Genomic DNA, 24,212 nt, shown 5'->3' on the forward strand with positions numbered 1-24,212 from the left:
AAGGTATATATATATATATTTTTTTTTTTTTTTAACACGATGGTATCTTCCGATCCCGTTCGAGCTCAGTTTCTAACGTAATATCGCGAGAGTTCAAGTGACGTTTAAGCGTTTTTTTTTCACACTCCAAACCCATAGGTGGCGATAATACTCCTAAATGCTAGTTGATAACCAAAGAAAACACCCTAAACATGAAGAAGAAGGCGAATTCCATTGACAGAAGCATTCCACGAGGAAGGCTGGGAACATTTCAGCTGTTTCGATAAGGTAAGACTAATATTTTCTGGAAAGTCCAACAGCCGACGATCGGCATGTAGTGATATATGAATACGCTAAAAAGACTGAAAAGTCACCACCCGAGCATCAGATGTCAGCAACAGGGATTGTCTCCAGTATCTCACAGTTGATTGTTTAGCATTGTGTTTCAGTGCAAGTATTTAACAACAAGCATGCAATTATGCTCTCTCTGTTGTTTTGGATGGATTTGAATTAGACGTAGGTATTGAATCTTGAATAAATTTTTGAAGCGTCATGATAAACCAGGATGTGTCACATACCATATGTTGGTAGGCAGACCAGTCGTGATTGGGTTATGTCAGTCTTATTACCTATTGAGAAGTTTCTGTCTGTTGGTTGTGTGAGCAGAATGCTATATTCATGTGACATGTTGCTATTGCTTGTATACTTATGTATCAACCATTGTGTTGCCCTGTGTTAATCCTCATGGCTGGTTGAGACAATTTCTGACGCACTCTGCCCCACTGAAGTTACACACCCACATATGCTTGTCACTAATGATTTGCTGTTGGATTATCTGTATTCTATCAGATGTTTGACTGTTCTCTCTGAGGACATCAAATCATTTGGCCAAATTGGGTTCAGATCAAGTCCAAACTCATCAATTTTGCATAGGTGTCAGAGGTCGCAATGTCATATCTCTATATAGGATAAACAGATATTACACTCTTCACTCTTCCTCAACCAACGTGCTGCTTGTGTGAAGTGAGCCCAAAGCTTTGAATAAAATTACAAAAGTGAATCTTTGTTTCTACGTTTTTATTCTCGTTTCAGTCATAGTAATTGCCTTCATATTTAGAAGAAAGAACATTTCCAGAACAAGATAAACTCATATTAATTTTAGTTTAGATAAATATAATGAAAACTCTGTTTGTTCAACCCTGTATACTTACTGTCTTCAGTGTGTTTAATTTACAATTACAGTATTCGTTCTGGCTCTGCAGCATGCCCTGTGAAGTGAAGCCTCGATTCGTGGTTCTATATGGTTCTCAGAAGGGCCAAGCTCAGTCATTAGCAGAAGGGGTAGCTGAATTGGCAGAGGAACATGGACTGGTTGCTGAACTGGGCTGTTTGGACCAAAATGAAAAGGTAAAAGTTGCTCATTACAGTATTTGTTTTCTTGAGGCAGAGCTATTTAAACTGATGTGCATAGATGTTAACATGCAATAAAATAGTAATGCACTAATATTCTTAGTAAAAGTAATTTTTACTACTTTTTCTATGCATGTTATTACAATCACTCAAATTGGTCTGTGGAAACACACGTTGCTGATTTATCATACAATTTATTCCAGTACAATTTGGAGAAGGAAAATGCCCCAGTGGTCTTTATTGTGTCTACCACCGGAGATGGGGAACCACCAGACAACGCATTCCAATTTGTAAAGTGCATCAAGAAGAAAACTCTCTCCAGTGACCACTACAAACACCTCAGCTATGCACTCTTAGGTAAGTTCTGTCATGAAGCTCTGATGTAACTCCTCTGTAAACACACACCGTATTTGCAAATTATATCTGTGCAGATCATTCCACTCCATTCAAAAGTGCTGCACAGCAGTGGTTTCTGTAATAGTGTGAGAAAGCTTTCTTTCTGTTGTCTTCTGTCTGATCTAGCTTTAGGAGACACAAACTATGCAAATTTTTGCAACTGTGGAAAGACAATTGAGAAACGTCTTCTGGAACTAGGGGCCAAACAATTCTATGCAACGGGATATGCAGATGATGGTGTGGGGTAAGTTCAGCTGAGAAATAAAGTATAGCTGTCAAACTTTGAGCATATGGCTCTAAGCCAGCCACTCTCTTATTCTTTATTTAATTTATGCACCATCTGGTTGTCTCCAGGCTGGAAATTGTTGTGGACCCCTGGCTTGATGGACTTTGGGATGCAATCAAAGGAGCGTTATCAAAAATGAATACTCAAAGGACTGGTCACTTAAAAGAAGAAGCAGCAGAAACTCAGGACTCATCCCTACCAGACATCCAACTAAGCTCCTTAACTATCACTGACACCCAGAACTGTGAGTCAGTCAGTGAATTGAAAGAAACAGTCTACAAATTTGCATCTCCTACATCAGCCTCTGCCACACAAACTGCTGTCGCTGATCTCAAGTCAGCTTCTCCTGTTGTGCGTCTCGAGTTGGCATCTGAGGCAGGTGGTGCTGCCAATGTTTCCACATCAGGACAGGAAGCACTGACCGTGGATGATGGACATGTCACACCAGTGGCCACATTGACACGCTCCCTGCCGCCGCTGTCTGAATCCTCTCTTAATGTTCCTGCTCTGCCTCCTTCCTACCTGGAAGTTTCTCTCCAGGCTGTGGATACAGTGGAACAGGTGAGTACCACTGTTGCATTTAAAACCTGTTTGTTTAACACCCTGTTTCTCATTCGTGTTTTTCTTTTCAGCTTGTCGGACCATTAAACAAAGAGACTCTTCATGAGGTTCCCATATCCAATGCAGTTCAGATGACTAGAGGAGATTCAGTCAAGATGGCCCTTCTCTTAGAGCTGGACATCTCTGTAAGATGGTTTTTTTTCACACTTCTCTCAACCTTTATATTATGTAAAAAAGATTTTGATCAATTCATTGAAACACCTTGCTGGTTTTTTAGGCTTACCCGACAATGATGGCCTATCAACCTGGGGATTCTTTTGATGTGTTTTGCCCAAACAGAGCCACCGAAGTGGACGACATCCTCCGAAAACTGGGCCTTCATGAGAAGAGTAACCACAGAGTGCACATCTCTCTACGTAAAGACACCAAGAAAAAAGGTACAATGTGTCTGTCGAGTGATATGTAGCGCTACATATTAACAACATATAAATGTGCTCTTGAAAAGAACACCAACAGTTCAGCTTATATTATGATAATTAAATAAATATTCTTCCTCTGTGCGTATAGGTGCCCAGTTGCCACTGTACATCCCCCAGAACATTTCTCTGCTGTTCCTGCTCACATGGTGTCTTGAGATCAGAAGTGTTCCTAAGAAGGTGCTGTGTTTGTCTCAATTGCTTTGTCTTGGTGATTTGATTTTTTTTATTCAATGAGCTTTTTATTGATTTTTTTTCCAGTCTGATTACAAACAATATATAAAGTTTAACGGTTAGACACTCTTGAGAACTTATTTACTGATCCTCTTATGTGCCATATCAAACCTGTTTGGTGAATGATGGCAATGTAATGATAGTGAAGAGATTTCTTCAATGTCATCTTTCTGCCCACTTAAGAGTCTTTATTTGTCTTCAAGCTTTAAGAAGAGTATTGTATGTCATGAAAACGTGTAATTACATTTTGACATGGATGAACTGTTGTTTTACTTTGTATAATGCTTTACTTACTAGACAACGATTCTCACTTGAGCTAACATTTGGACTCAGGTGATTTACATTGGTTGAGTTTGTTTCAATCCAATCAACAAACTTGATTTTCACACTTGTAGGTCTGAGGCTGAGCTAATGACTAAACTGGACTGCTTTCCGTGGCAGTAGACAAGAATGTCTGTTGCTCATTGAAATGTAAAAATGACTGCAGTCAGGAGGTTTGGTAATGACAAACTGTGTTGGGGTGTGGCCAGTTTGAGGTTAACTTCTCTAACATTTGCAACAGTCTTTGCAATAATAGTGGTTAATAGTCCTCAGGTTAATTTAATCAGCTATTAATCATCTATTATCCTGTGGCATGAGCTTCATCAGCGATCTGCTGTTCTTCATGCACGGCACACTGAATGACAAAAGAGGGAAGTTTCGTATTCTATTTGCTCCTAAATAAATTTTAAATCGTGCTTTTCTCAGCATGTAGAACTGCTTCAGTCACATAAAGACACATCGCTAACTGCTCAGCATAAGAATCATTAGAAAGCATCTTAAAGTTTGGATCTAAACATCCATAAAGGGTAACTGGGGAGCGATTACTACAGATTTAGACACTTTTTTTTAAAGCTTCCTATGTATCCAAACTCATTTTGATAATGTGATAAAAGCTATGTATGTAAGGTATTTTAATTCTAACAGCTACCGTTATTTTATTTTCCCTGCTTTGAAAGACAATCTTTATTTGTCTTCTCTATTAAATTACTCCTCAAAAATTAATTGTTTCAGGTCAAACAGTTGCTGCGTATTTATGAGGTGACAAGCATTTTATTTTACACCTCTCTTTGTAATCCCAGCAGTTATTCTGTTTCTCTAAAGCATTTACCGCACTATAATCTTTACACTCCTCAATTTTTAGGATATGAAAGATAATGACTTTACGGTCTTAAATGTTGTGATATCCTGTAGTAAACACAATAGCCCCACATAGAAAATGGGATACAAAGCTTGGTTCAGAATTTTTACTGAGACAATTATTGAAGTTGCTGCTGATTCTATAGTTACTGTGGTAGACAGAGACAGGAAAGGTCCTAATTGTCCATGCAGTGTAGGTTTGAAGGTTGGGAATTGTAAATAGCACAGCAGAAGATATATGCCATCTCTTTCCATATTTACATTCATAAGTTATAATGAATCACTAAACTTATACAGAACACTTGGGCTTGACAAATATTCAGAAGTTGTGATTACTGCATCAGAGTGATTAATGGTTGCTGTAGAAAGTAAAATCAATCTAAAAGTTGCTCAGGAGTTGCATTGCAATATTTCTTCATGATCCTCTTTAAATCCTCTAATTTACATCACATCCTCCGAAAGATTAACGGTTAAACAGCAGCTTGTCTTCTAATCTAACAACGTGATAGACTGTATTGATCGATTGCACTAATTTTGTTAGAAGATTAAAAGAATGCGTCTTCGTCTCTTCTCATTTCTAACTTGCATCGAAAGCAATTATAAACTGAATGGTATTTTCATCAGGGTGGAATGTGCATAATAAAATGGTTGTGTAACAAGGTGGGGAGTCTGGATGTACCTGTAAAATGATCCAGGTCAACAACTTAGTCTGAGTCCGCTTTCTGTCTCCATCAGGCATTTCTCCGGGCCCTAGTGGAGCACACGGAGGACGGTGTTCAGAAGAGGAGACTGCAGGAGCTCTGCAGTAAACAAGGCGCTACAGACTACAATCGTTTTGTGAGAGACCCAAGTCTAAGTCTAGGGGAGCTTCTTATAGCCTTCCCCTCCTGCTCGCCTCCTCTCAGCATCCTCATAGGTGCCTCACCTCACTCATTCACTTCTAATATCCATTTTAATAATTAATGTGGTATAAAAGCCTTTTTAGATAAACTGTATACTGGTCTGCACAAATAAATACCCTGAAACATAACATCTGATGAAAGTAAACATAAATTTACTTGATGTCCATGCCAAATAGGTACATTTCATGCATTTATCAAATGTATAATGAGAAAACACACCATTAATCTGGCATATTTTAAGATGTTTTTCAGTTGGTTTATAAATTTTCATTTTTTTCTTCTAATAAATGCAGACTTTCATTTAGCCTGAGGTAATTTGGGAAGTGACATGACATTGGGCTTTAGAAATCACTTGCACTAAGTATCAGTGAAATGAATAACCTCAAAATGATAAATTTCACCTTTAAAGATACTTGTACTTGTAGTTTATTCTGACTCCTCTCGTCAGATTTGCCTGTATGTGTGTATATATTCGGTCCAATGGGGGTCACTATAGCACCAGTAAAGCCTTCCTCAGCAGCCCAGCCTTCAGTCTAATTTTGTCAGGGCATTTAATTATATCGAACAGTCAGACGGTCTACATCAGAGTTCCCCAAAGGATCAACACTCATTTATTTCCCCATATCATTTTTAAATATACGTCAGCCGTATAGGGGTTTTATGTCATATAAATGGCATCCTTGTTGCTGCAAGTCAAGACATTTTATTCATCCTCCTCTCATGCTAACTATATTGTTGATCTTCGCTACAATCGCAGATATTTTTCCTTTCGTGATTTGTACCTTTCAACCAATTCTTAGTAGAAGAGTAACATTTTCTCTCAGCTCATTTAGGTATTTGGCCGTTCATTCATTACAAATCTAACAAGCTTTGACTTAAACTTACCAGACAGTGAAATTAGTTGGCTATAGCTTTTACATACGAGTTGACTTGTCCTCTAAAACAGCTGTGTCACAGCTCTTGGCCTACCCCGGTGAGTTATTTTTGGTCTACTTGCCAACCACAGCACCTTTTTTTTCTTTTCCTGTGGTGAACTGATGCAGAAATTGGGAGTTGCGACAATCATGCCCTCATGAAAAATGTGGTTTAGGAGGCCCTTCAGGGCACCAGCTGTTCTTAGGGGGACAGGCTGGCTGTTTAGGTGGTGAGCCACTGAGATTTGCAAGGACATTAGCATGCAGGGTCAGTTTTGTTCACGGGTTAATGGTCACCTCTCATTCAATGTGTGATGGCTAAAGGAGCCATTGCATTTTTAGCGCTCTTCTTGGTTCATTGCCCTGACAGACGGGAAGATGTTTGCTGATCATAGCCTATGCTGTTATTCCCACTAACAATAAATAACGAGGTGGGATGTGCCTGTGCTCAGATGTCATTGGCAAAGTGCAGACAGGGTATAAAAGTAATTGCTGGGTATAAATTGAGAAGGATACCTGCTTCCTAGAGTCAGCTCTCTTGTTTAATGGTCCACGTTTTTTCCACAGTGGGTCAGGTAAAAATATTGGGGGTCATATCCTTAGAACGCTGCCCAGCATCTTGTGGAGGAACTAAAGAAAACTAGAAAACAAAAGAAAAGTACAATGAATCAGTCCCTTTGCACCCCCCCCCCTTCTGTAGAGAAGCATGAAATGTGAAATTAAAAGGAAGAAGTGTGCACATCACACATTATTCCTCCTATTTTTCTCATTTGAGAAATAGTGAAATGCCACTGAAAACTGAACTTGAATGTCTGTTACTCAGAAGTATGTAAAATTAGCATTAGTTGGCTGTTTAATAAAAAGAAAAAAATCTTCTCAAGGAGATCTGCTCTTAATGCTTTAATGCCAGCAGCCCCCCCCCCATCCTCCAATATCTTCATCTGTAGGCAAATAAACTATCCATATATCTTAAGAAGTACACTTTTTCTGTTCAGCCACGTTGCCAGCTCATTTTTCCCACGAAAATGAAACCTCTGCATATAAATTACTGTGCAGAGAGACTGGTGAGATGGAATAGATTATATTGTTGTGCAGTTATGATCGATGATACCCCTGAAAATGATCATTCCTGAAAACATATCAGGGACCCTGGGACTGTATTTTTTTGGAGCAGATACTTTTCTTTTTGGTCAGAATACATATTCTAAGATTTGCCCTCTAGAACTCCCTCACTGCAACAACAAAAAAGCTTTGTACCCCGAGATTTTAAAAATGATATATCTTTTGTATCCACTAGCAGTATCATCGTGGTGCAGTGATGTGAGATGACGGATTTCTTCTCCTCCGTTTTGGACATATGCTGTCACTCTAAAGGCAGGAACCTGAGTGCTGTGTGGCTGGAGAGATTGTGTTAACGTACCTCACACACTAATGGTTGAAGAAATATGTGTCTCCATCGACGGAAAGGATTGCTAGACAACTAGCGGGTGGTTACTTAATGCTTTCTAATGGGAAGAATGAATTCCACTGCATTGCAATTAATTAATTCTAAGGATGTGATTTAAAAGTTTGCAAGAATTGTGAGTTGCATCTTCTATGAATATTGATTATTACCAAAGCTAATATGTAAATTTGGCTCTCCTTTTCTAATTTGCCTGCCTTCCAGTCTTAACTTTATTTCAGGACTTATTTCTAACTTTTAATAAAGAATAAAATTAACCGTCACTGAAATATTTATGGCCATGCTGTGCCAAGCATAGATACTGCTAATACATCGGTATTAGAGCAGTGTTAGTTGATTGATTCATGAGTTCATTTGCTCATTGTCGAGCTCATTGTCTGCTCTCAGTGAACTAGTAATAATATGCCTAATATAGAGCATATGCTGTCAAGTTTAGATTGCAGATTGAACAAATTTGTTTTTTTATTTCAGAATGTCATATATTTTGACATACCTGCTTTCAAGTAGGCGCATAATTTAATTCTCCGTATTAATTGAAACAATCTTTCCTCGTTTTTCCTATAATTTACCATCTTTAATGTGTGTAGAATTTTTCGTCTAAAAGGTTGGGGACTTATTTTTTTAGAAACCTTCTTTCAAATGTACTTGCGAATTCATCACCATTAAAAAATAACAAGAGAAAAGAAAACACCTAACGAATCCTCGGCTCAAAGAGATGAAGTGTACGTCAAAGTGTGAAGTCATCTCACTAACACCCTGAGCTGTTTAGACGCCTGATAAATCCAGAAAGAGAGGAGAGCATAGATCTAGTCCAGCTGTTTGTCTTTCCAAGCAATTTAGCAGAAAAATGTGTTATTGTTAGGGCTCAGCTGGTACATATGGCGCAGCTTTACTTTACCAAGGTCATCTATCACGGAGGTGTAAATGAAATGTAAGGGAGTACGTACCAAGCACATCACGCACTCAGTTTGCCCACATCTCCTTGCTGGTGGTGGTTTTAGTGTAGCAAATGGTGACTCGGTGCTACGGGGTAGGGGGGGGAGAGTTACAGTGAATGCTTGAAAGTTTTCCTGATTTCTCTGACACATCCTCACAGATGCAATGCACTACATATTATTCAAAAGAGGGCACCTTCATGCCTGGCATTGAAATAAGGTCTGCATTAGCAATCTGTTTCCTACAGACTCCACATCTGGACACTTGGGATTCCATAACCCTGAGTTTGTAATTTCATAAATATAGAAGTGTGTCCTAGAAACAAGACTGCAACCTGGGTGGGGGTGACTAAGGACAAATTGGTAGATAGGATGTCTTGCAGAACAATATGACTTTCACTTATTTTGTCTGCTCTCTGTCACGGGTGTCTGTAACATTGTCTCACTGATACAGCAGGATGATTGACAGCTGTGCTTGTCTTTCAGAGCATTTGCCAAAACTGCAGCCCAGGCCTTACTCAGCAGCCAGGTAGGTCACAGAAAACGAGCATACGGTTGTTCGGTATGTTTTTTTAAATCCTAATTCTTATCAGGGCTGGAAAATGTCCTCCCCCTCTGTAATGGAGATGTAATACTCATTTGTAAAAATTGTATCTTTTTTGCCACAAGGAAGAAGGATTTTAGTCCCTTTTTGTTATGAACATTTTAGATCTAAAAAAAATTACTAAATAAAAATCAAATAGGGCCATCTAAACAAACCAAACAATAATGACAAGCACAATTTGCAATAAATATACATCACCATATCACAGCACATTTTCCCTACTTTATATATATTGTTTTGTGATGAGATATTGATCTTTAAAATATATTTTGTGCCACCTTAAATTACTTGATATAACCAGGATCCATGAGTTAGTATGGCTGTGTTGTTCTCACCTCTGCTCCATAACTCTGATGATGTTTTCTTGCTGGGTAATGAATGTGGATTTAAAAAAAAAAAGCGTAGATATTAATAATTCATTTAGAAGAATAGAGTCATGGGGTATTATTCCTTATTTTTGGAACACCAGATTCGTAACTTTATGCAGATACGTCATAATGAAGGATGTAATGTTGACAAATTTGTTTTTTTTAAATATCTTTTTGTATTGGTATAACAGAATTACAACCTCCCTTACAATCATTTGCTAAAATATTTTTAAAGTCTCTGATTGAAACTGCTCATGGGTTTTTGACAATCTGTCTTCCTTAAAACTTGGAAGATGGAATTTTTTGGAAATTCATGCATGATTTATTGATCAAAACAACTTTGCAATTTCAGACTTACATTACAGCAGTTTTGCAGTACTGAATATGCTTGTCTTGATGTTCCTAATCATATCATTTTTTTAGTTGTTTTTTTTGTATAGATGATACATATAATGAATTATTTATCAGTGAAGAGTCAGATTTTCATTTGGGCTTTGATAAAGGAAAGAAAACTTTTTGCACACATTTTGGTCTTCCAAAGCTAAAACTCATATTGGAAGTCTCTTGGTATACTGTTTGTGTTTATTAGGTTCTACCAGACAAGTAAAGTGAGTTGATGTGATTTTATATACAACAATATTTTGGTCTTGCACTGTAAGCTGGTCGACAACACATGGCTTTCTGCAGCAGATGAACTATTATACAAATTCCTTCACAGCAGTAGACAGAGCTTTAAAATGATTTCATAGAAAAGATCAATGAATAACATAATTTAGTTTTTTACTGTGTTTTTGTAGTCTATTGTATGCCTGCTTCAGTTTTGCGCTGTATTTGTTGGTGCCATTCCACAGAAACCTTGAGGAAGGTTAAAAATGTGTACGACTGGAATGGAAACGTTGTACAGACTTAAGCCAGGTGTACTTACTTTAAATAGACCCAAGCGTTTTCGCTTTTCGCTTCACTTAGGCAGTCATTGATTTCTTCTTCCTGTTAAGCTAGTACCCATTAGGATTACTTTAAGCTCACATGTAGCATCAACAACTAACATCAAACTTCTCTGCTCCTGTCATTAGTCTCTCTATTAGCTGTTGTGAATGTGAGCGTACACATTTGTGTAGCGAGACAGACAGTGGACACCAGAGACGGTGTGTGTAGCTTATCAGATGGTGCAGAGACATTAGAAGCCTACATTATTGATGCTGTGGTCAATAGAGGTCTCTAGTGGCCCGCAGGAATTGGAGAGTGAAGGATGAGAGAGCGTGAGAGTTCTTCAGCTGACACTATGGACCGGAATGGAGAGAAGAGAGAGAGGCAGTTTCATCACAGCAACAGACAAGAAGGTCTGTTTTGCGGACTTGTTGCTGTAGTTTTTAGTAGTTTTGTAGATTAGATTCTTTTTAGGAATATTATTTTAAGAAGATGTAGGAGTCATTTATTTTCGGTTATCACTGCTTAGGTTGTGGAAAGACCAGCAGCTCAATTCTTTTATCAAATGCTCATTATGACTGGAATGAAAAAAATCTGTTCAGATTGAAAAAAATAAACCCACACATTGAATAACCTGTGTGATTGTGTTGAGAATAGGTGATACAGGTACACTACCAGATAGGTACAAAAGGTTTACTTCATATTTGAAGTATGAAGTAAATGTAAGTATGAAGTAAACATGATCAGCGTTCAGGTCAAAGTCATGGAAACATGGTTGAAGATTTAGCTAAAAAGAGATGGAGAAATAGTGGGTATAAATGGGTATAAATGGAAGTGCTAACCAGTTTCAGTGGCTGCAGAAAGTTCAAGCAATGGATAAAAAGCTGAAAAAGTGAGCTCAATATAAAGATGGGTGGTTGAAATAACTATGATGGTGCATCTATGGTTAAAATAGTTGTAGTATTTGATAAACACAATAATTAACAGATTAAGTAGTTGTCTTAAAATAATGGATAAACAAATGAAATAGTTTAATTATTATTATTGGTAAAATCAATAGTTCGATATCATACAGTTTCAAACTTGTGTATAAAGCACACATTTAGAGAACAGTGGCTGGTGCTGATCAAGGATGTTGAGCTCATCCAACAGGAGCTGGTGGCTTAGAACAGTGACAGACAGGAGGAAGGCTGTGGGTTTACTGTATGCTGGGGCAGGTGTGTGTGGGTGGGTGCAGGGGGATTTGATTCTCCTCCTCTCCTGTTATCTGCATTGCATTATTTTACAGGGGCAGCATTGGGCTTAGCACTCCAAAGATGCTTTGATTGTTTCTAAAGAAATGTAAGCCAGGAACACATTTTTTCCTTCCCATAATGCCCCTGCAATGCCTACGCAGCCAAATAATATGGAGATGTCTTTACAGTGTGTAAGATATCTGTGTGTCATTGATGTTTTTCATAAGATGTTGAATATGTGGATTTTCTAAATACTTACATAATTACATTTTTGGAGCATTGTCTCCTGTTAACAGTTCATCCTCCCTCATGATGCTTCTGTATTTCCCTCCTTCTTTCACTTCATCTTCCTGCTTTTCACACTTTCCCTCATGTTGTCTTCTCTGTCTTCTACCCCATCTCAAATTCTCTGGGGGATCGTCTCTGTAGCTCCTGTCTTCGGCACCCAGGAAAGCTGCATTTTGTCTTCAATATAGTAGAGTTCCCAGCATGCCCTGGGCGGCCTGCAGGGAGGCGAGGCTTGTGTACCAGTTGGCTGTTTGACCTCATCAATCCTGCCCCAGTTTATCCAGGGAATGCTGAATCCTCAGGCGCTACAGCTCGGCCAAAGGTAATGAGTGGTGGAGAGTTAAGATTACACTGTCACTCAATGACAACCTGTGCAATTGTGTTAATTGTTTTACAGTATGTTTAGGTGTGTTCACTTTTTTTTTGCCATTGCTCAGATTTTTTATTGGATTGAAAAATGATGATTGGTAATGAACTCGCGATTGTGGGTTTTACAAGACAACCCCAAATATAGTGTGAAGTAAAGCCATTGTTCACTAGTCGTGATAGAAGGTGAATCATAGCAGAGAGCAGCAGTGCTCTGGTCATCAGTTGCAGGATTATTCGAGCACTACTGGGCCACAACCTCTGTAGACGACAGACAGCGTCCAGGAATAGCGACTCGGTGTCAAGGTAGGCAGATCTGGATGGCACTGCTATGCATCCTATTTTGCAATTTAAGTCAGACGTTGTGTGAAAGGCTGGGTTGACACAATCCTCACCTCAACCGGGATCATGGCATGACAAGGCATAATTCCTGCCACGCCTTAATTTACCATCCAGTTCTTGTCTTTGTTTTTGTTTTATTTGGATAAAGATGTCATTAGAGTTCCCCCTTCTGATTTTACAATTGAAGAGTCTCGTCTCTAAAACACAGCAAGAAAGGAGCAGAATCCCCAAAACTTTGGTATTTTCTCCTTGAAACTACAAAACTCCCACCATTAGGAATTCAGCCTGTCTTACTTTATGCTCGAGGTAACTCCATTGTGATGTGCGAGACACTAAAACAGATCACATTTTAAGCCTTTTGTGATTAATTAAAGAATTAAGTTAAATTAAAGCAAGCAAATCCCGTCTACCACAGACTCTGTGGATTACTGTGGAACTCTTGAGTTTTCCTATTAGCATGTCTTAGAATATTAAGTAGATCAATTAATAGATTGGTCGTCCCACAGTGGCTTGTCAGCATGTTTGTACTCACTCTCATCTTTATAAATGTTTGCTAATGGCCTTTGACCCCAGATCCATGTACAGCTGAGATCCAGCTGCTCTTTTCGGCCTCCCTCTGACCCATCGGTGCCCTTCGTAATGGTTGGACCAGGTACAGGAGTCGCGCCCTTCATTGGCTTCCTGCAGCAAAGGTACGGAAAATTTAGAATACATTCAAATGTTTAGTTTTTCACAATAAGAAGTGTTTTATCAAAAAGTTGTATGAGCCTTCATCTTACCAATGCGGTCATACAATTATTATGAACTTCCACACCCAGTAATGACTATTTACAATATTCTGAAAGTGATAAGTATGTGAACTGTACAAAGAAAGTTAAACGAGACCCTGTTCGTATCCGTCAAAGTCAACAGCATGCAACTCACATGACGTGTGAGGGCTGTGATCACATCAGGAATTATTTCACATGCTTCGATCGTCTCACGAGGAAAAAATCCTCTCCTCTATGCTCAGTTTATGAATCAGGTCTGATGAAGAGTAGAGAGTCAAATAAGCTCATGAAGTATTATTGATGGCATATTAAGTCCAGTAGGTGGTCGCTACCCCGTGTTGTCGGATTAAATCTTAACTTGTGAGAGAGGTGGAGAGAGGATATTCACTGTTAGCTTAGTGCTGCTTGTTTAAACGTTTCATCATTGCTCTGAGTCTATATGTGGAAAATGTGACATTTAGATAATTTCTCTGAGGTTGTGAATTGATTGTTAATTCACGATCGAGCTGTCAGATGGATTTAATGAGATGGAAGCATCTCAATCCAGGCCCATGTGTTGAACCAGACCCACATCCGACAATGACTTGTTCCAAAGCGGAGTAAATCTTTTTAGGCGGCATGACACGTCTAACTCAGGGGCGGCTTTGTGTAAATGAGGTTGTGCCCCAGTCAACTCCAATTGTCTCTAAATCCCCCAGACGTCTGCTCTGTTGTGGAGGGCGGCGTCGGAGGGCGATCTCTCTGAGAAGTGACTCTGCATCCGCCGGAGTGATGAAGCTGGCTAGTGAAGATTCAGAAGGGAAGTGCTCATCTGGGGCGAGAGGTGTCTGTGCCTTTAGGGTACAGTAGGACCTAAGATAGGGCAGGTTTTTCAGACTAACTTTGTTACAGCACTCCTGTTCTTAATGATCAAGGTTGGGCCAGAGGGATGCTCTGGTGGGAGGAAGTGATATGAACCTATCAGTCATACTTTGATCTTTACAGTGGAAGCCAAACACTCATCTCTAACACCTGAAAATATAGAAATACACATTTATGTGTTTTGCTAATGGCGTGTCATAGCAGATATGATTTTTTTAGTAGAAGCAAAACAGCCTTGATTGATTTTGTCTGGCTTTATCCTTAATACTATAACCACAAACCATCATCAGACGAGTTCAACGTTGGATTTCTTTTATTACATTTCATACGATTTCTCCCCCCCCCCCACTCTCAAGAGACTGTTCACTATTTGGAGCATAAACTCTTAAATGAATTCATCAGCTCAACTGTCTCCTCAGTCTCTTCTCCCACGCTGCGTCTCTCATCTTCTCCCCTGCTGGCTGAGGATTGTAATGGAGGTTTGTAAAAACCTGTCATGGTGTGCATTATACAGAATCTAACCTGAGACTCTGAACAAAGTCACGGCTGCTGACGCAGCACTCTGATCGGAGATAACAATCATCTGTTTGTCGACGGGACACAGCATCTGCCCCGAGGCCTGAAACGGGTCCTGTTAGCAACAAAAAGACACGGGGACATTTCTATCTGTGGACCTCCCTCCCACTCCACTCCTTCTGTTAATCGATGTCTGTTTTCAGAAGTACTTTGTATGAGTTTGTAGTGCTGGTACAAACTAGGAAAATCTTTAAAGGTCATAGGCTCACTTTGTGGTGCCTGGAGATTTTAGTAAGGCCCCCCAGTAGTCCAATATTGATTGCTGTGAATGCGTGGAAGGATTTTATGGAGAGATTTCCAGTGTCTCTCTCTATGTAGCTGGGAGCAGTGACAGTTAAACAAATGTTGTTCTTATACTGAGTGCTTAGCCTTAATCTCCTTAACAGCTCTAACAAGCTTTTCTTTCGCAAAAAAAAAAAATCAGTTTCTTCAGTTTAATATTTTGCCTTGCCGGTAGGTATACTTGGCACATTAAGTATAACACTGTTTACAAAAGTTTGTGTGAACAAATACTGAGGCTTCATTAATCAGTCCAACCAGACAGCTGATTACAAAAACAAAAACATCTTGCTTCTCAGCAATTGTGCGCTTTTATGAAAACAATTTTAATTCAGCATGTTGGATGTATATTTGTGTAATTCCGCAATGTAATTTCAGTGATTAAGCCTCAAACTGTTGTTGTATTTTGGCTTTTTTTTTCTGGTCTTGTCGTATTTCCATGCTTAAAAAGCCGCTCAGCGTCTGTCGCATTGAACTGCAAAGAAAATGGATGAAAGATAAGAGATAATTGGGATGTTTACCAAGTCTTCACCTCGGCTTTCCATGCAGTTTCCACCTCCTGCTGATCATCTGAATGGCGCTGAAAGGCAACCACTTCTGATTTCGACCCCAAATGGAGTGCTCTGTAGATGCTGCCTTCCTCCTGGGATTGTATTGCAGGCTGTTATAGTGTGGGTATGTGATGTGATGTGATTTGTATTCAGAGAAAGGCGCCAGTGTGGTCTACTCAGAATGGAATCCAGGTTTTCATATTGGTATTGATCCCTTTAGGGCAGGCGGTGAGAGGATAGAGACGAGCCCGCTAAAATGAGTTTACTTGAGGCTGTTTGCAGGTCAGAAGAATCTCATCCAGGATGCTAATGGATGGAGCTGAGTGTTTGGATCAAGTCATTTTTGACCATTCAGTCCCTGTGACCCTGTCATGGACGAAAGTTAAATATTTACTCCTCCAAGGTATTTTTATTTATTGGTCAACTGGAAGTTCACTCCATGAGGACGCTTTTTCATCCTGAAAATATTGATTTTGGTTTTGTTTTTTTTTTAACCAAAGTTAAATGTTTGTAGCTGTAATTGATGAATGAGTTAACTCTTTGTGATTTAAAGGATACAACATATATACTAATCATTAAATTTGTATTAAAAAAACAGGAAATATGTGTCATCATGAGTGTGTTGGTTGAGGCCAAACTTCTCCTTCATTAAGGTCATGGTAATCCACCAAGATTTCAAATAAAAAGTAACTGGACATTTCATCTCTCATACAAGAGGCTTCGTCAGTGCATCAGAAATCTTGGTTTCATTTTATTTAATATTTTACAAATTCAAAATATGTTAACAGAAAGCAAAAGGTAGAAAAAGTGCGCCTCAGTTCAAATGTTCTGTCCTCTGTGGCCCTTTAAACCAGTCGTAGTTATTCAAACATCAGGAACTTTGAAGGAATTGGCAACAAAATTAGTCAAAGTTAATCCAAATCTCTTTAAGTGGAATCAAAGTTCAACTTCAGTTAAAAACAACTTTTCTCTTGATAGACATGGCTTCCACATCGAAGAGATTCTAGTTTGACTCATCTTTTTTTTTAGCAGAGCGGGAAAACTTTCTTTCTACTTTAAATTTTAAATGATTTAAAGACATGTATGTACTTGTGTAGTTTTGTGACATCACATCTAGTTTCCTTACGCAAGCGTTTTAGGTAATGTAATGTAACAATGCACAGGAAAGGAGTACTTAGTGAAATAGATGTATTTTTACCGCATTAGACATGTTCATAGATTCTGGAATAGAAGAGTAGTTTTTATATTTAGAATTACATTTTGTAAAGGATTTTAATATATAGTGAAACATACCTGTAGGAGGCTTTCATTGTTAAGTGGCTGGTAATTTTCTGTCACTCATTCTAATGATTTTAGATGTGTCCTCCGGTACTGAATGAGTGCATTAATGTTGTTTTTATGGGGCCATAAGGGCTGGTTGCCCTTTTAATTATGTGAATTCTGGAAAACAGCAGGATCAAGTGTGTGGGTGAATATCAGAGGTTAAGCAGCACCTTATCCTCAGAGTGCAGCAGCACAGCACAAAGGCCTCTGTCTCACCGGTGAAATCCCCAGCCTCTCATCCTGCTCGGTCACTTCAATACCCTTCTTTCCTGTCTCATCTCACCCCCTCCCTCAAGACGTGGGGTAACAGATAATTCCTAGCTCTTCAGAGAGTCGACTGACTGATGGCATCATGAAAGGTTGGGGGTCAACTGTTGTTAACCGGGACAGAGCTGTCACCTTTTGCAGCAGGTGCACGACAAAGATACCGCCGTCCTCAGAGCCGCTTAGTTTCGCTGTGTTGCTATCGCTTGCAAAGGACTCTGGGAGCTTTGCCAGACTTCTGAGCTACAAGAGAATCACTTTTGCAGGACTTTTTTTTTTAACTCCGTCAGTTGGACACACGGACACAAGCTTATGCGAAACACACAGCCACACACCCAGCTTCATTTTCACTGACTGATTATAGTGATCCATCCCTCTGTTTGGGTGAAATTTAATACCGCACAGTGTCCTCGCTGCAGTGTGCCCAGTTGTTTCCCTGCATTAGGCAATTGTGGCACTCAGTGTACTGTCATTGCAGATCGTGTTTAATGATGTTGCCATTCTTCTTTAACCTCCACTGTGAGGACAGACTCACTCTCCCCCATCTGCTCCGGTCAGTTTTTCGTATTGATTGACGACCAACATCCGTTGTTTGACTTTCAGAGAGAAGCAGAGGCAGGGGAACCCCGAGGCGACGTTTGGCGAGACCTGGCTGTTCTTCGGTTGTCGCCACAGAGACCGAGACTACCTGTTCAGGTAAGCAGGATGTCTGTCTTTTCATCACGAAGCCTCTGCATTCATATATTCACACAATGCATACATTCATCGAACTCTTGTCAGACATTCTGTCTCACATACCCACATTCCACGCTTTATGCTGCCGCTGCATATTCCACGCATTGAAGTGTGAGTTGCATATAATCTCACTGTCTGCTTACAAGTTGGGGGTGTGAGTACGTAAGAAATGTGGACACCGTAATCAGCTCAAGGCTGTACTGTAAGACAATCGACTTACTTGTAAGTTTGTTTCGTAAAAGTTATGAATAGTCTGAACATTTCTTAGTCAAGGACATAATACTAAATTTCACTTTTATTTTGGCACACATTAGGACAGACAAAACACCTCTGTGTTTGCATAGAGCATAGAACGGTACCTCTGCCAAATCACTGACATCATATTGCAAGGATATTTTGTAAGTTTGTATTATAGTAGAAAAACATTTCTAATACGAATAAACTTCCAAGAGGTTGAGTTGAGTCAGGATGGTAGTTTGATCGCCTTTCTCCATACCTTCTATTGAACATGTCATGCAGGTTTGTCAATAACTTTTTGAGTTAAATGAGTACCTTCAGGGTTTTTGGAAAGTTACAGAAAGTGGGAAAAGCACCTCTTTATCAGCGGTTTTGTCATGGTAGTCTCTATAAGTATTTTAATGATATTTGACAAAAAGGGTTCAAAATAAATCTTCACCTATTCTTCTGGTTCCATTACAAAATTTTATGGGTCTGCCTTCAATGCATGCAGAACTCTTCATCTATGTTTCATCAAAATCCTCTGGTAGATTGTTTATAACTGTTGAAAATTGTGGGGAAAAAATGGCCAACTTCTTAAAGTTAACAAAAGTGGAAAAAAAAGTCCTGGGTCAACTGCTTCACATGAAATCAATACTTTCTTCAATTCTTCAGCTTCATGTCCGACACCCAGTTGAATATGACACCTCGTTTTTGTGCAATTCTTACCAACAAACGTAAAGACAAGCAAAGCAGACTGATCACTTCACCTACTCAATGGATGTGGAAGTGTTTCTGGCCAAACAGTATACCGTTATGTATTATTAAAGGCGATCTATTAATTAAAGTGTTAAACAAAGGCATTGGGTTACTTTGTAAAAAGCGTTTGGGCATTTGATCAACCTTCATCTCATTGTTAAGCCCCACAGCTTTTTCTGTTGTTTTGATCTCACTGCTGTCTTCCGTGTGGAGAAAAAACAGGCCAGGCTTTCACTCAGTATCTCAGTGAAAACACACCATACATATATCACATTGCCTTTGTTCGTTGTTTAATTAATGAGATATAAACCAACACCAACCTATGAGTAGCTCTCTGCCCTGATAAACAGGTCTTGGCTTTACTCCACCCTGGTTACACACTAATACATCGGTCTTTGCCAGTTTGCAGGACTCAATGGTGCACCGATCAGGATTAGAAAGTGTGAATGGATTAGCATCTTTAATCAGACAAAACTAGATCACATTTGTCCCCCTTTGTTTCCTCTATTTCTTAGTTACATATCACCTCACCGCCAGGTAGTTGTCAGTGTTTGTTCACAGTGTGGGTTCTCTCTGATGAACACCCCTACAGCGTTTGACCACAGTGATTAGTATTTTTTTTCTCCACAAGCTACCTGTGAAGAGTTGCACTCCATTTAAATAGGTTAGCAGAGAGAACGAGAGAAAGAACAACATAGCTGCAGGTGTCTGGCCTTTTGCATTCATCTCTGTTGGATTTCTGTGGAAGCAAATGTAATTTGATGTCTGGCGTCGCCTCAGAATGCAGAGAGCCACTTTGCATAGCATGTAGCATTTTTCAAAGTCACTGATTTTTGAGGAAAAGTTCATCTGAGGTCATTGTAAGTACCGCAGGGTTTGATCTCGCATGAATATAGCATAAACCCTTTACACTTATAAATAATATAAAATGCCAAAGCAGGATGCCACCAATTCTGATGTGAATTTTCCCTCCAGAAAACCAAAAACAAATGAAAGTGTAGCTCCTCAATCAGCTGCTGCACTTAACATCCATGTGAGAGGTTGATGCCAATCAGTTTGCTTGTCACATTAAACTTGTTTCCTCTCCCTCCTCCATTCTTCTGATTTCTCACTGTTAAAATGATTTAATTTTGGGGGGGAAATCAACTGGAGGGCCCGCAGGGTTCATGTTGGGGTTCAGGATTTTGCCACAGGCTATGTGTGCTAACGCAGCGAGGGGTCTGGCAGGTGGTGGGTTTCGCAAAGCCAACGCTGTTGTGTTTTTCTCTGAAATCAAGCTTTTTTTCTGTTTTCTACACACATAACAATCAGTCTATGTTAATTCATATTCAGAAGTCAAACAAAGAAGATTTTGTCATCCTTTTCCTGAATTTTTTTTTACTGACTGAAGGTTAGATGGTAAACAGGAGAAGCAGCCTTTCTGGATGGTTCCAAGAGAACACAAATGATACTTTCCCTTTTCACAATATTGTGGCGGAGTGTTATTGAAAAATGTCTAATTTTACTCCAGAGGTTACTGCGAAATGCAGACCCCTGAAGCAAAGACCTTCACCCATGATCGTAAAGTTGCGGCTTATTTGGAGAGTGTGTGTGTGTGGTTGCTCTGTGGGTGTTTCTCCTTGTTCTGACTGCCTACATCCCGCGAGACGCCCCGAGCCACACTAAAGCCTTCCTCCCACCCTACCACTGCCTATCCTTCCCTTCCAATAGCACCGCAGGCCCTGTGGAAACAGGCGGAAGAAGGAGTACTTGGCAAGCAGCCTGTGGGTTGAGGTTGTAGGGGGGATGGGGGGATTTTATTGTTTGCAAAAAAAAAAAAAACCCAAAACATACTAATAGCGCTCAACCTTGCTCATGAAATCAATTTTTTTCCACCACTTCTGAGGTGTGTTGGTTGTCTGGAACAGTGTTGCTCTGACCTTTTGGCCATGTTTATTTAAAATGCTTCTTTCTTTCTTTGCTTGTTTGAAATGTGCTTTGGTTTCTGCGTTGTTAAATTGCAAAGCTTTTGTTAATTATCTTAAGGGAGTGTTAAAGGATAAACAGTCAGTATAGAAAACCTGTTGATGGGTGTAGTAACAGGCCTAAATGTTCTATATTTATTTCCCAGTTGCAATAAAAATGTGTTGGTGTGTTGTTCTCTTTTGCATCTTTTCTCTACATTATCAATTCATTATCATTATCAATTCTCATAAACCTTGAACAACTTGTCCACAATGCTGCATTAACTTTGCAGGAAGTTGCATTTATATTTATAATGAATGTTTAAATGTGTGCCATTCCCCACTGCCTAGAGAGGAGCTGGAGGGCTTTGCGGTCAGCGGTACTTTGAGCCACCTCGAGGTGTGTTTCTCCAGAGACGACCAGCTGGACGAGGTCACTGACTCCGTACCACGGAGCAGATATGTCCAGCACAACCTTCTACTTCACAGCCAGCGCATCACTGACATCCTGCTGAAACAGAACGGTTTCCTGTATGTCTGTGGGTAAGACTGATCATTATTTATTTAATGTTTGTGACCACAGAGCCCTTTCTTACGCTGTCTCTTTGCACGCCTGGTCTGCTTTTGTGATGTGAAGTTGTAAATGATTTGTATTGTTCATAGTCGACGACAAATTCATATATAAACCTGTTTCATATGGGCATTTTAAAAATTAGATCAGTTGTTGGTTAATTGTTTGATGATGATAATAAAATAATATAATGCCTAAGTTAGACTATCAGAGTTTCACGTTTTCTGACCAATAATCAGCTTGAAGGAGTAAAAAACCCCAAACCTGATTCATAAAAAATTAAGCACGTTATCACACTGATGCAATATTTTGTAGAATTTGTTGCATTTATGGTGTTTGCAGTATATCCAACCCTTTCCACATCACTAAACATTGTTTCTGTCTGTGCGAAGACAGCAAGACTAATCAAAACATGCCCAGGAATAAAACAAATCATTTCAACATGTGTGTTTTTTAGTGTTTTTCCACTAATTTTAACTTTCAGTAACTTATCTTTGAAATGTCAGGACTGTGCGAGTCAACAAAAATGTCACCCCAGGTCCATGGAATGATGAATATCCTAACATCCTGCGAGAGTGAAATAAAAATTTCAGCAATTTCCTTGCAGGATGGGAGGAAGCCTCCCGGGCTTGGTACTACAACAAGTCTAAAACACAGTTATTGATTTGAATGCCCTATTCTTTCCTTCATCAGAGATGCTAAGAACATGGCTCGAGATGTGAATGACACAATGATGGAGATGATCAAAAAAGAGCTGCAGGTGGACCAGCTGGAGGCCATGAAGAGGATAGCAGAGCTGAGGGAGCAGAAACGCTACTTGCAGGACATTTGGGGTTGACAGCAGATGACAGGATGAGAACAATTTTGGAGACATCTTCAGGGTACATTTACCTCCTCAAAAGACAACAGCAGCACATTCAGCTGGAGCCTCTGCAGCCGCACAAAGCTGGTATACATCACCAAGTGCTACCCAGATGGAATGCACCACGCTGACCCGGGGGATATCGGTTCACTACATCATCTTGGGCTTTGCTGTTCGAACAGAAATGACCTTTCAGGGCAGCAGCGTTGAAGATTGGCCCTGCAGTGTGAAAATGCTTTTAGTGTAGACAAGCCTGCCGCCTTCATCCTGCTTGGAGAAAGAGCATTTACTTCTTCAGCTGTGATGGAGTGATTTTGATGAGACTGGGAGTGGGATATCGCTCCAACCTAGATGGAAACAACACAGCAATCTGAAGTCGTTAAACCAAACACACAAACACACACACACACACACACACACACACACACACACACACACACACACACACACACACACACACACACACACACACACACACACACACACACACACACACACACACACACACACACACACACACACACAGTAAATTGGTTATTGGTTATCGTCACTAAGGACTGAGAAAAAAATTTTCATTTGCCATTTTATTGTTTTTGGAATGCGCCAAACCAGCTCAGTCTGAGTGGAGCATGTCGTCCATATTTGTAGAAATTCAGTTCTTCTTTTCTTTTCAAAATGTGTGTCTGTCTGCTGGCCTGTCTGTCCATCTGTCTGACTTTATTTTTTTGTTCAACCATGAATTCACCAGATTTCACACTGAAATGATAAATTCGAACCATGAAGAGTAGTTACACCTTTTAGTAATTTGTAGTTTCCATAGATCTTCAGGTTTTCAAATTAAGAAATTATTTTATGACTGTTTTCACTTCTGCAGGCTCCCAAAAGGATCGGGGTATGTGTGATTTACTGATGCATTTGCTGTGTAAAGTTTTCGGGATGGTGGATGTCACATTTAGACGACTATTGTTTAAATAAGATAAAATGGACCTTTATTTAATGTCAGTTATTTGACAAGTTGCTCAGGGCTGATGGTTTGAAATGCAGCAAATTAAAAATGCATTGATTTTCTCTCATGTCAGATGTTATCGTTTTATCAGAAGTTGTATCCTATATTGGAGATCGAGTAGAGGTTTTAAAAGAAGTGACAGTAAAGTAGATATCCTTTTGGAAATGAAATCCTCATTTCTACAGATTGTTGTTAGCCACTTATCATTATATGGTGTTAAGTATACACTTGTGGCATGAATCTCAGTGATGCTGAGTGCAAGGGACTGTTAATGGAAGTGTTTGTGTCTGTCAGAATGCCTGTTTGGAGACCGCAGTCGCCATTATTTCAAAGCTCTGCACACTGAGAGAAAAAAAAATTGAAATGTGAAGAAAGCAAACACAACTGTGCCTTGTGTGATCAGGAATAAAAACAATTTTCAACACAAACCAGTACAGTCTTCTTTTCTTGTGTATAAGGATGACCTTAGTCACATGTATTAGAAATGTGTGAGTGGGAACCAGGGCTGACGGAAGTTTTCTTGGCATGTTTCAGAGGTAATGTAAATCATTCCAGGGCTAACGAACTCAGATTGATTGGGAGTGATTGTTTTATTTAAATTTAGAGATAATTTAATTGTTCAAGGTGACTTT

The 24,212-nt window shown here is 39.5% G+C and overlaps 1 protein-coding gene across 3 annotated transcripts; it reads left to right on the forward strand.

Moving 5' to 3' along the window:
- Positions 1–175: 175 nt before the first annotated feature.
- Positions 176–23,997, forward strand: mtrr (5-methyltetrahydrofolate-homocysteine methyltransferase reductase). Of its 3 annotated transcripts, none has more exons than XM_068343853.1 (15): positions 176–267; positions 1,222–1,386; positions 1,593–1,746; positions 1,912–2,029; positions 2,140–2,632; positions 2,704–2,817; positions 2,910–3,069; positions 3,200–3,288; positions 5,257–5,437; positions 9,221–9,263; positions 12,298–12,478; positions 13,438–13,556; positions 18,092–18,184; positions 21,493–21,684; positions 22,406–23,997. In XM_068343853.1, the coding sequence occupies exons 2-15, from the start codon at positions 1,243–1,245 to the stop codon at positions 22,548–22,550; spliced, it is 2,226 nt and encodes a 741-aa protein (XP_068199954.1). In that variant the 5' UTR covers positions 176–267; positions 1,222–1,242; the 3' UTR covers positions 22,551–23,997. The 3 variants fall into 3 exon arrangements, with proteins under 3 accessions (XP_068199954.1, XP_068199956.1, XP_068199955.1); XM_068343854.1 differs by having other exon boundaries at positions 185–267; positions 1,242–1,386; XM_068343855.1 differs by lacking the exons at positions 18,092–18,184; positions 21,493–21,684; positions 22,406–23,997 and adding an exon at positions 15,900–16,412.
- Positions 23,998–24,212: the final 215 nt, after the last annotated feature.

The sequence above is a fragment of the Antennarius striatus genome, chromosome 20 (genome assembly GCF_040054535.1).
Source record: "Antennarius striatus isolate MH-2024 chromosome 20, ASM4005453v1, whole genome shotgun sequence".
Taxonomy (NCBI): domain Eukaryota; kingdom Metazoa; phylum Chordata; class Actinopteri; order Lophiiformes; family Antennariidae; genus Antennarius; species Antennarius striatus.

What these genes read in the sequence shown, in the direction of transcription:
- mtrr (XM_068343853.1), top strand. Translation starts at nt 1,243, where the DNA reads ATGCCCTGTGAAGTGAAGCCTCGATTCGTGGTTCTATATGGTTCTCAG. An exon ending in CCTCAGCTATGCACTCTTAG is followed by an intron (nt 1,747 to 1,911) that starts GTAAGTTCTGTC and finishes TGTCTGATCTAG; the next exon opens with CTTTAGGAGACACAAACTAT. An exon ending in GGTTTCCTGTATGTCTGTGG is followed by an intron (nt 21,685 to 22,405) that starts GTAAGACTGATC and finishes TTCCTTCATCAG; the next exon opens with AGATGCTAAGAACATGGCTC.